The sequence below is a fragment of the Fundulus heteroclitus genome, chromosome 3, assembly GCF_011125445.2.
Source record: "Fundulus heteroclitus isolate FHET01 chromosome 3, MU-UCD_Fhet_4.1, whole genome shotgun sequence".
In the NCBI taxonomy this organism is placed as follows: domain Eukaryota; kingdom Metazoa; phylum Chordata; class Actinopteri; order Cyprinodontiformes; family Fundulidae; genus Fundulus; species Fundulus heteroclitus.
Window position 1 is genome coordinate 13,597,630 of NC_046363.1, and position 12,897 is coordinate 13,610,526.

The window sequence follows — 12,897 nt, forward strand, 5'->3', positions numbered from 1 at the left end:
ACTATTCTTTACAATGAAGTGTTTGGTTGAGCACAGGTTTGAAAAATACAGCTGCTGGTACATTCCAGGTGAAGTCTCTGTTAATATAGTGTTACTTTGAATGCAATGTAATTTGTGATGCGGCGTCACCGTGCATCACGGCTGTTGCTTGAATCAGAGCAAACAAGAATGGGGTTTGTTAACATGAAATGCGCAGAAATGCTCAGTAATAGAAAGGTAGGTCAAACCCAAAAAGGTTTTCACCAAATAGATGGAGCAGAAGATTTGTCAGCCCACCTGAGCATATCCGCTTATGTAAAATTCAGCAAAGATCCCATGAAGACCTTGACACATTTCTGCTCAGCAGTCCATGCTATTCAAATTAAGCTGCAGAAATCCAGGCAGATGTTTTTATTCACTAAAGCCCCATGCTCATGAAACACACATTCATCCCTTGTGTGATGATCCTCTCCGACTGTTTACATCTTTTGCTCCCATATCCTGCTGCTCATGGTGTCCGGGAACCCACAGGTCTTTTTTAATAAATAATGCATCAAAATACTGCATCGCCTAAACTGCTGGCACAAGCTTAATGGTGTGTGGAATTTGCCAAGCAACATTCCCACCTGTGCCTGTGAATTTTCTTTTTGGTAATGTGCTGTAGAAACACAGGCTATTGGTGATGTGCAAGACTGCTGTGATGTGGCTTGATTAAGAATGCACTCTGAACAACCCGCATTCACAGCCCGGTTAAAGCAAACTAAAAATGTTGAGTTGGAAACTGGAGTATATTTAACATTTCTAGAGAACATTTTTTTTTATTTTGCTGGCAATGCATCAAACTTTTCTAAAGACGCTAAAACCAGATGGATGCATTGTTTGGAGAAACAACCATCAGCTTTATAATAGCACAAAATAAGCTTAATTTATTTATGTTACACTAAAGTTATGAGTAACACAAGCGTTAAAAAAACACCCATGTGCATCTAAGTGAATTATATCAAGTGAAAGATTAACTTGTTTTAGTAATTCAATTAAGCGAGTGAGTCACGTATGGATTAATTACACACAGTGATTTTTTTTCAATTATTTATTTCCATTAATTTTGATTCTCACAGCCTAAAAGTAATGAATACCAAAAAATTACGTTTTGAGAGAATTTCAATATTTCACAAAACTATTAAAAATGTAGGGCATAAGCTGAAAAAGGTCATTACTTAAGTGGCTGTGTCAAATCATATTACTGGAAAGTTCAGTGGAAGACACAAGTTAGAAAATGTATTTGAGCAACAGCGATAAAAGCCGACCTTCAGAGATTTGTGTCCAAAGCCACAGGACATGAACTGCAGCTAGAGTCAGAGCTTCAAGTTCCACCACACGCATATCAGGACATGATGTATGATTAGAACTTGTGTTAATCCACCCTTGAACCAGAGATGGTGTTTGAAGACTCTCACCTGGACATGACTGTTTCTAAGTGGTCCAAAGTCCTCTTTTCAGAAAAAAAGTATGTTTTGCGTTTCATTTTGAAGTCAAGGTCATAAAGTCTGGAAAAAGAGTAGAGGCACAGAATCCAAGTTTTTTAAGCTCCAGTGCTTCAAGTAGAAAGCCAAGTCATCAGTTGTTCATCCACTGGGTTTTATCAAGTCCAAAGCCTGTAGCCATGTACCTGGACATGTTGGAGCACTTCATGCTTTCCTCTGCTGACAAGCTTTATATTGATGTTGATTTCATTTTCTAGTAGGACTTGTGATACTGCCCACACAACAAAAAGGACCTATCTCTGCTTTAGACCATAGCGTCACTGTGCTTGATTGGCCAGCAGAATTGCCTTAGCAAAAGTATTGTGTCAAAGCCAAGAGATACCAGAAGTAACAATAGAGCTGAAGGGCAATGTCAAAACAACTTGAGCTGCCTTAACACCTCAGCAAAGCCATGGGCTGATGTTGGTCTTTGAACTGTACAGGATATGGACATACTCTTCAGTAGGCTGACATTTTTGTGTTAAAAATCTTTTTTATTCTTCTTGGCATTTATATTTGTTATACAAAATGCATAATTTTAATAGTTTTCTTCATTGTGTATGCCTAATCAAATATAAACTGCTGAGTTCTACATACAAACCCTGGCAGTAACGTTGGTGTTTAAACCTCCAGATAAGACTCTTGAGAAAAATAATTTTCTCTCTGTAGCAGCTTGACAGTAGAGACTCACCTTTAGGCAGTATTATAAAAGGAATCACATTTCAGTGCCTAGTACACAGGTTATTGAAATTTGTAACCGCCGAGGGTAGAGTGTCAGATGTGTGTCATATCCTGTCCTTCACATGATCTGTAGCATACCATAATCCTTTGAGACTTTGTGTCAGCTTGGTTGCAGTTCCAGAAAGAAATATTTTCCTGACTCTGCCTCAGTGACCAGGTTATATACAAGCTGGAAGGTTAAATTGTTACATGAGTCTTTCTCTTTTTTGGGTGAATGTGTGGTTGATTAAAGGAAGCCAAAAGATTACATGCTTCCTTTTACATCCTACATACATCCTTTTGCATGGAATTGTGGAGTAAGATCTGAATCACAACCCTCTACATTGAGTTCGGTTACAGTTACCACATTATTTCTTTAGTTTCCATCTCACTAATCTCTGCATGTTTTTTTATGTTTGCAGATTTTCTTAACAATTGCACTTTATAGAATTTGAAATCAATACTAAAAAGATTTATTATTCAAAGACAAAACTCATTTGCGTCAAAATGTATATAAGTTGCCCAAACTGTTGCAATTCCTCCGACCACAGCACAGAAATATCAGAGAGTCGGCTACCACCCTTCCAGCTGCTGCTGCTCTACTGTTGAAAGTTTACACTCTGAACATATCAAGTACAACCAGAAAACATACGTGACCCTCTTTAGGTGACAAGGCAAACACAAAAGTATTGTCTGGAGGAACTTTCCCTATAAGGCAGACGGACAAGAAAAAAACTACACGCTGAACGATGCCACATGCTAGCTAAAGCTAAGCTAAAACTACAATAAAATCCTAGAAGCTAATTCTATGAACCTGATATTTAAGAGCAATGTAGTTCAGTAAAGCTGCTGTATCTCTATTGTTTCTGTTTAGTTATTGGAGGCTAATAACAGGGGTCATGGTGGAGCCAGACTGAAGCTGAGAATTAGAGCAGAAAAAATGGAAACCTGTTGCAACCTACCCTGCACTTAGGCTGTGTTATCTTGTCTACTATTTCGCCTAACAAGGAAGTGACACGTAAATTGTAAATCTCTAAAGAAGCACTGAATTCCCCCCTTTTTTGTTATTGCCATACTAATGGAAGTGAAATAAATGTGTGTGTTCAAAAATGTTGCAGTGGTAACGCAAATGGTATTATGTAGAGTGTTTCTCTGAATATCATTATTGACTTTGAAATTTTAATATTGTGACAACCTAATTAGCATTACATGGAAAATTAGAGCATTTAGAGTCTTTACTGAAGAAACAAAAGAAACAAAACCCCATTTCACCTGCATGTTATATTCTAGACCCTTTTCAGAAAAATCTTACCTAAAGAAGTACACACGCACGCACGCGCGCGCGCTCACACACACACACACACACACATACACACACACACACACACACACACACACACACACACACACACACACACACACACACACACACACACACACACACACACACACACACACACTTTTACTTTATGTCTATTGAAGGGAAGAGTTTTGGCAGTGCTGTTATACATCACTATTTTTTTTTAATCTGTGAAATTTTGTTAATATTTCAATATTTTGGTAAATATGAGGAACACCGCCTTGTTTTTCATTAACACTGTTGAACAGTTGGACAAAAGCAGTACAACATCTTTACCTGAAAGTCTCAGGCTTCTTTCAAAATGTTCCAATTATACCTTCTTGCTCCTGTTCCTTGACCTTTGATGAGGTCAACAGTCAGAATTGTATCTTGGGGAGGAAAGGAGCTTTGGACTGGTGTGCCGACATTGAACAGCCTTTAACTCCGACGTTATGACATGAGAGAAACAAACATGGATGATGCTAGTCAAATCTGGACTAACAGCCTTCCAAACAAGAACTACAAATTGTGTGCTCTCTTCTTTCTGGTCATCTTTATTTCAGTTAATTTCCGTGAGGTGGGCTATGCTTATCCGTTATGTCACCCAAAGGATTGTGGGAATCTTGATCGCTCCTTTGTGCCAGTAAGGCACCTCACAAAGTTCCTATGCTAAAGGAGCTTTCAGAGGAAACATACAGCCTCTTTTTACTACCTCCTACTCTACTCGCTGTACTGTCTGGACTGCACTTATCATGGTGACAGCTGACGCACTTCCACTTTGGCTTAAGAGTCCTTACCCAAAAGATGTTTTTGGATTTATCCTCTATATCCAAAACATTTTATAATACTTCAGCTACTCACCATGGATGCTTTTATTTGAACTATTGAACTTGTTGCATTGTAATTTCTTGAATAATCATTGTTTTTATTGCTTTGGTTGCTGCAATTGAACTGTGGACCAGAGTTACAGCTTTCCCCTCTGTACATATGCTGACTAGAAATCTTTCATCGAGTAAAAAAAATATTGCTGACTTCAAAACAACACAAAAATAGCTTTTGGATATTTTTTGTACTATAATATTTTTGAGCTGTTAACAGTGACATTTTTTTCAGCATACTAGGTTCAATTCTACATTCTGTTGTGGCAAACAATTGCACACGCTACTTAAATAATCTGTCCGTATATAGGAAATGGACGTTTGATCATTCAGGCACCACAGTAATAGAGGAGCATAAATATATAGAGAGAGATTATGTGAATCCTGCTGGGTTTAAAAGGATTGATCCATGTTGTGTAATGGCTATTGGAGACAGGATCAGTAAAGTGGTGGAGTATTGAGCAGAATTATACACAACCAACAGACCAAACTCAGATACAAACACAGGAACTAAATAAAATAAAATAAAATAAAAACACAATGACTCAAGAAAATAACTAAAACACACAACAAAGACTACAACTATTGACTTGGGAAGTTGTTTGGTTTATTGTTGAATTTAAATTAGGTAAAAATGAATCTGTAGGGTAAAAAAGAGTCTTGGAGAGAGAAAAATCATTTTGCCATTATGCGCAAGATGAGCAGATTATTCAAATATTTATAGAATAAAAAGCAGGAAGCAAAATAATAACATACATGAAAATTATTTTATATTTGTAATTTCAAAGTGAAATTTACAACATTAGTTTGTAAGTTATTTGTTTTAAATTCGATATGAATACTTCTATTCACTAAAAAGTATATGATAAAATAAAAGGATTACTCTAGTTTTCTAAATTTGTCTTCTTTCTGATATATTTTTGTTATTTCTGACATTTATTTAAATGACTTTTTAAAGTAAATACTGTTTAATAACTATACACTACCTTGTTCCTCTTACAATTTTACCATAAACTTTAATGTATTTTGTAATTCACACATAATTGTGAAGTGGAAGAAAAATTATATATTTCACATAATTTAAGTACGGGGCCTTTGTATTCAATCCCCAAAAGTAAATACTTTGTAGCTGCAACTATAACACCCATTCCTTTCCAGTAGCTGTGCACATTTAGAGATTGAGATGTTTGTGCATCGTGTCCAGTTGGAAGGTGAACCTCCACTCTTTCTCAGGCCTGAAGCAGCCTATAACAGATTTTCTTCCAGGATTGCCTTATATACGTATCTTTCATGACCTCTCACCAGCAAGGAAACCAACCCCACAGCATGAAGCTGCCACAACAATGTTTTACAATGTGGATGTTCGGCTCAGGTTAATGTGTAGCTTGTTTTCTGATTAAGTGTTTTTGTATGTGGGCTAAAAATAGATAAATAAGCAGATTTGATGATACCTGACCCCAAAGCACCTTCTGTGCTGTGTCCCTTAAATTGGCTTGTAGAAATCTGGAAAAGCAACTTATTATGGCTACCCTATGGCTCTTTTTTTATTTTTCTAAATTGTACAGATTTGTGCAAGCATGAATAATAAGTGTTGTGTTAAGAGACTACCCCACCTGAGCTGTCGATCTCTGCGGCTTCCCCAGAGTTACTATATGCATCTTTGTTGCTTCCCTGACTAACGCGGCAATACCTGTCAGTTTAGCCTGACAGCCATGGATTGATTTTCAGTTCCCCTGACCGTTTTTATTTTGAGATGGTGACTCGAATAGTGCTCTGAGACAGTCAAAGCTTGGAATATTGTTCCATAAACTGACCATGCTTTAAACGTCTCCGTACCGCTATCCCTAAGCTATCTGCTGTGTTCCTTGGTCTTCAGGATGCTGTTTGTTCACTAATGTTGTCTAACAAACCTCTGAGGCCTTTACAGAGCAGCTTTATTTACACCAAGATTAAATTAGACAAAGGCGGCTTTTATCTGCTAATTGTGAGACTTCTGAAAGCTGATGATGTACTACATTTAATTTAGTGACATTAAAAATGGCCATACCCTACTTTTCACAAAATGTAATTTTTCAAAAAAGTTGAACACTATTTATTTTTCCTTCCTTTTAATATTAATGGACCTACATTACTCAACCACACAAAACCCCCAATAAAATATATTGAAGTTTGTTTGTAACTAACTGAAAGAGTTCAGGAGGTATGATTACCGTTAATAGACATTATGCATTCACTATTTTGTAGCTGATGATAATTTAAGTTGTGTTAAAACTTTGATTTTAAAGGTCATTATACAAGTGCTTTCAACAGGCAGTACATAGAGTATTGTCAATACATGCATTTGTGAGCAATTTGAACTGCCAGTGTTTTTAAAGCCCCTACCCAGTTTATTTTGCTCTTTTAACATTCGTGTGATGTAAAATGTAGAGCATACATCTTGCTTGCCCTTTGACATTCAATTGCTTTGTCGGAAATAGTCCTGTTTTAGTAAAAAAAATTCTGACTATTTTTATGAATAGATGAATAATTCATTGCACTTAAACTTTGCCTTTGGCACTTCTTGTAAATATATATAACGGTAATACCCCACAAAATTCACTTTTGTTTACACCAAGTCCAGCAGCTAGCGCATGACATTTTTAATCCCATCTAGCTGGGTGAAAAAACTTTTGAGATAGGAAAACAAGGTCCAATCTTGTTTTGTGTGATGTTGTACAACAGGGCAGGGGGAAATAATAGACATTTATGGATGACAAAAATATCTGACTGTGCTTACATTTAGCCTGGGGCATTTGTTGGTTCAGTCAGCTTTCTTCATGAAATCTAATGGCTTCAGAGATGGGCTTGACTCTATCAATTAGTGGAACGCTCCATTGTGCAAATTTGCAAAGTAAAATTAATTTATATGATTTTTTAATTCTCCATGAAGTTTGTTGGGAAATATATTCAAATGAAAGAAAAGCTATTGGGGTGTCTAAAATCTTGGAAAATATTGGTGATTAGATCAGGCTCAAGTTAAAACCCACGTGTTTAATTTTTTGGTAAGCATGTATTGTTTTTGTATATTCACCAGACAGGCATAACATTATGACAGAAGAACTGAATGACAATGAACATAGCACCTGCTGGTGGGTGAGATATACTAGGTATATTAGGTTATTCACGGGGGTCAGTATCTATCCAAATTGATCGAAACATGAACAACTGTAGACCACTAACATTCATGCCTCTTTGATGTGCATGGGGAGCAAAAGCTGGCTCCTATGGTCTGATCCAAAAAACAAACTGAAAACTTAATTTCAGCTCTCATAGATTGATTGTAGAATAGACAGTGCATCACACTTTGTTGTGCCTGGGTCTGTATAGCTGCTCAACTATAAAGGTGTCCATGTTGGTCATAATAATTTGCCAAATCTGTATGTATTTTGCTTTATGCCATGCCTAATTTTAGAAAGGTTTTGTGTAGCAAATGACCACATTCGGGATTTGTTTTTAAAGCTGTTGACAGCTTTTCAAAAGTTTTCGTTTCACCCAACTCTCTTTGGAAATATTTCCCTAATGGGCTCAGGTGAATTTGATTTTATAGACACAACATTTATTCACCTCTGTTTATCTGCCTGAGGCCTTTATAGCTCCAGCGTACATGTCTATAACAACAACATATGCATAATGGTTGCTGCAGAATGTGTCAGGAGGCAGGACAGGAGCACTGACTGATTGCTGTAATAAATCTAGGCTGTAACAAGACGGACAGAAAATGAGCAAGAGAGTCTGTTGAGACTGCAAGGGGTACCACAGTCTAACAATAAGAACGAGGCATATAGATATTTCTAGGACGCAAAAGTCTCTAGGAGAACAAGTTAGACGGAGAGCATCATAATGAGTGAGACATTTATAATGAACAACACAGAAAATGAGAAGGAGAGAAATGGAGTGCTGCTGAGTATGATCATAAAACAGTGACCCCGGAGGCTAGCTGTTGACTCATCAGTGATGTTTGCTGAGGAGTGAGATTATGCCTCGAGCAACCCTGGTACACATAGAGTAACACTTCTTTATCTGTCTACATCATCATATGATGTATACACCTTTCTCAGTAAAATTAACCTAATATGGGCAGTGAACTATTCATTGCTGCAGTATGTGAAAGGTGCTTTTTCCATGCTTCTCTGCAGGCACACATCTGCAGTTATATAATTACGTCCTGTTAGATTTTAGTGTCAAACAATCCCATGAGTGGCAGCCTTAACCGATTGTGACAACCTGCAGTTTTCAAGGTGATGACATTCTGGCAGCTTATTGTGTCAGTATGCTGCCTTGTGTTCAGTCTCAGAAACAATCCTGCAGAAAATGGCACATTTCAGATCAACAAGTGCAAATAATAGTAAACACTGAACATCTAGAAAAGTAAGCATGTGTAAAATTACAAGGAAAACGGCATCCATGTTTTCTTCTCTCCTTATTTCTGTGACCAACCGCTTACAGTTCAACTACAGTAAGTTATTGGCCAAGATTAAAGCTTATGGACTGCATGCTGCTCATGCCAAAGTGCCGTTACACACCTGCTGCCAAAGGCTTAATACAGTTCCACTGCGATAATGGGTCTTTAAATATATATACGTCTGTGCTGTCGTGTGGGCCCCTTGGATTTTGTAAATGAGGTATGTGTATGCTGTCACCGATCAGAATCTCTGAGGGCCTGTGCTGCCACAAAGCAAATATGACAGGCTCCTTTTCCATAATTCATATCCAGGAGAACAAAACATATGCTTCCACTTTTTTGTACCTCTCACCAATCTACTATGCTGTGAGTGTCTTTGACACCTTATCTGAGCTTTGCCTTAAGGCACATGTAACTAATCCAGTGGTTCTGGTCAAGACGGGACTTGCATTAAATTCTAGTTGCATAATGATGGCCTAAGCAGTTGCATTTTGCAGCAGTTCTTCTTAGCTTTCCAGCACGTTGCATTTATGCATTCCTCTTAATGTAAACTATTCAGCGGAATAAAGAGCATTTAATTTGACAGGCTGAGCTTAATTCCAGATGTCCAGAGGAGTTGTAATGGCCTCACTTTCAGAAATAGGCAAAAAGGGCAGGAAAAAAGGGACATCTTGCAGCTATGTACAATTTGAAAATGTATATTCCACTCCGCTAATGCAGCAGTTCAGTTTGAAATCATAATGTAAATTACAAGCTACCTAATAAATCGATATGCACTTACTTTTAACTTTTTAGTGTCTTATCTGAGTTGAGTTTGGGCAAAGGTCAAGGATTTAAAAAAGCGGACATACTATGTACCTCAGCTTCGGTGTTGGAATGTCTTGAGATATCTGATAAAGAACAGTGGAGATTACTATTAAGGCAATATATGGCTCACTTATAAACTTCAATTGGATTTGTTGGGTAAAGCAGACTTTTTTTTTTCTATTAGACTAATGCTTCACCAAAAATATTTGATTGCCTGATAGGTTTTTAACGCACATTTGCCATACCTTATGCGATTTTTCAATCTACAACATGACTCTCCCATGTTTTGAGGTTAAGGAAGACCCAGGAATGAGTACATCAGAGGGAGCACTTATGTAGATGTTTTGAAGTAAAGCCAAAGAGGTCACACTGAGATAGTTGGACGGGTACAGTGGAGGGATAGCGAGTACACCAGTAGAAGGATGTTGAAGCTGGAACAGCCAAGCAGCAGACCTAGAAGAAGGCCCCAAAGAGGGAGATTTAAGGATGGGGTGAAAGCATGACATGAAGGTAGGTGATGATAAGAGAAGATGATACAGAAGATAGTTAGATAATGACTCGCTGTGGAACACCATTTATTTACACTCTGATCAACTAGATCTAGTGGTTGAATCCTACCATTATATATTGGTTCTTTGTTAGATACCCAAATATTAATCTCAGGAAACATTATGTTCTGTAGTCAATAATTTAAGATGGAACCATAGCTATGCACAGTACATATAATCTGTCTGCAGGCCTTTTCTATTTCTTTGCTGAAATGAGCTAGGGTTTGTGTGAAAAATTATACTGAAGAGGAGTTAAGTGGTTATTTAATACCCAAAACAGCCCGATGAGTCCATACATGATACACTCACAATTCTTGCATAGATTGAGTGAATCACAAGTTAGGTGGGGTAGTTGGGATTAAAACATCTGCCTTTTAAGCAAATAAATTGTTTATATTACATATGTAAACCTTAGACACAGCATTACCATATTCTTCATTGCCTCTGAATGAGCTCCATATACTAGTAGATAGGTTCTTGGCATAGTTGTGTGTGGAGCTGCATATAACACTTATTCTTTGTATGTATACACCTCTAAATGAGTAGTAAGTATGTTATCTGCAGTGGGTGAGTCCTTTAAAGAATCTCAGCTTTGGCCTTTTTGCATAGTGTGTGCATCTTCCCCCAGCATGCTGGTGGTACTCAAGCTTCCTCCCCTGTGCAAAAAACATCAGGGTTAATTGGTGTCTCTAAATTGTATGAGTGTGCCAACGTGGTTGTTTCTTCTGTGTGTGTCTCTCTGGTACCCTGATAGACCAGCAACCTGATCAGGGTGTACCAAGGTGGTATTATGTTTTAACGTGGTGCTGAAAATTATGAGATCGGGGGATGGTTTTTTTGTGTGTCCTGTCTGGCAATGTGGCAATAGAGAATTGTTAATGCCAAAAAGAGCCCAACAGATTTACTTTCACAAGCGGAGCCATACTGCTTTCGTCATAATACTCTGCTTGATTTATATATGCAAGAAGCTTTATACAGTTATGCAGGGAATTCTTCATGTTAAATGGACACTGAAACAAGAAGGTAGAAGAGGGGGAAAAAAAGAGAAAAGGGAGAGAGCAATACAACATCCTCTGAGTCTGCTTCTTCACCTGCAAAGAGAGGTGTAAAAAGAACAGCAAAACCAGTCGAAAATGTTATACAGTTACCAGCAAGCAACGCCTTGATACCATCACTGAAGAATATACAGTAAATATTTAATATGAAATGTATAAAGTGACAGCTGAAGATAAAAATAGGGGTTTTCGCATAGATCGGGGATGTTTTAACATAGCAGAAATCCACTTTGGTCTCAAAACTGCTCTGATTACTTGTTACCACCCCGGTATACTCCAGACACCCTACCTTCATTCAAAATGTAGGCATTCCAAAACCTATCTAAAGGTTTAAGCTACACTCTCTTCCTAAACTATCTGATGAACTTTAAATCATTCAATGACTGTGTAAAGTGCCTTAAGATAACGCAAATTTTGGCTTTATAAATACGATTTAATTGAATTCGGGGGGAAAAAATCCTAACAATATAAAATACTTTTAAAGTAGCAGATAATGTGTCTAAAATGCTAAATAAATTTTAATTGTTATCTAAATTCAGACTTACCAATGGGATTAGTGTAGTTCTGGTTCTCAGTTCTCTGGAACAAATATTCATAGTGGCATATTCTGATCTTAAAGGTTCTATATCACGCTTTTAAAGTACTTATGATTCTGAGATCATAATGTCTCCTTACACACATTTCCGACCCAAAGAGTCCCGGTGTTGTGCGAAATTCAGTTCCCCTGTGAAAATCTGTTCCCTCTGTGTCGTGAGCGCTGCAGCCAGAGAGGCGGAGTTTCACGGCGCTTCTGAATGGTTTCTTGGTAAAACAACTCATATAATCATGTCAAGATTGTAACATTTAGTTTAATCGGCAGTTGTTGTTTGCAAAATTGTAAAATAAAAATAAATAAATGTGGTCTTCGGGCAGCTAATATACCCATTCTCTCCTCTCCTCCCCCCATAACTTTGGAAAATAAAGAGCAACTGTTCCAAATTCTCAACTTTTTTATGTGTGATAGCATGTAGTATACTAGAAATGTCCTTAATCCAGTAATCTGTCATATTTTACATTACAACGAGATTTACCAGGAAGTCTTATTTTTTGTGCCCTGCTATCAGCCAGTTTCCATCCTCTTATTTCAGCAATGAAAAATCAAAATACACACTACGTGTTGGAATACTGTGTTTGGTGACTTACTTTTATTTGTCAGGCTAAGTGACAAAAGTTGGAAAAAAATCGATTATCTTGGCGATTAAAATAACACAAAACACAAACTGAATTTTGCACAACACCGGGGTGAGAAAATCCTCGCTGAATGGAAGCGCCAAGCAGCCGGTAGCCCCTAAACTTTTGTTTCAGGCGGAGTGTTTCTCCCACTCCAGCCTGAGCCCAGAGAAGCTCCCTGCGCTCAATCAGAGCCCACCGAGATCTCTGGATTCTCCTTCTCTCCTCCTCACTCATCGTGGATGGGATCGGAGAAATCTGGCTGTCATCACAGCAGCCTGGTGAAGCGACGTGTTAGACACTACCTCTCAGCACGGCGCTGCTACCACGCAGAACCCTGAGCCGTGGTGGGGATAGACCCACAGCCCTTTCGGTTCGGAATGATACATCTTTTTTTT

At 37.9% G+C, this 12,897-nt stretch overlaps 1 protein-coding gene across 1 annotated transcript in view; it reads left to right on the plus strand.

Annotated features, from left to right (window-relative positions):
- Nucleotides 1-12,897, plus strand: part of LOC105927715 (CUB and sushi domain-containing protein 3) — a 241,247-nt gene that overhangs the window by 144,181 nt on the left and 84,169 nt on the right. The window contains exon 32 of the mRNA XM_036127573.1: nucleotides 12,635-12,780. Coding sequence (XP_035983466.1) covers nucleotides 12,635-12,780 — 146 coding nt within the window. The remainder of the gene's footprint in view (nucleotides 1-12,634; nucleotides 12,781-12,897) is intronic.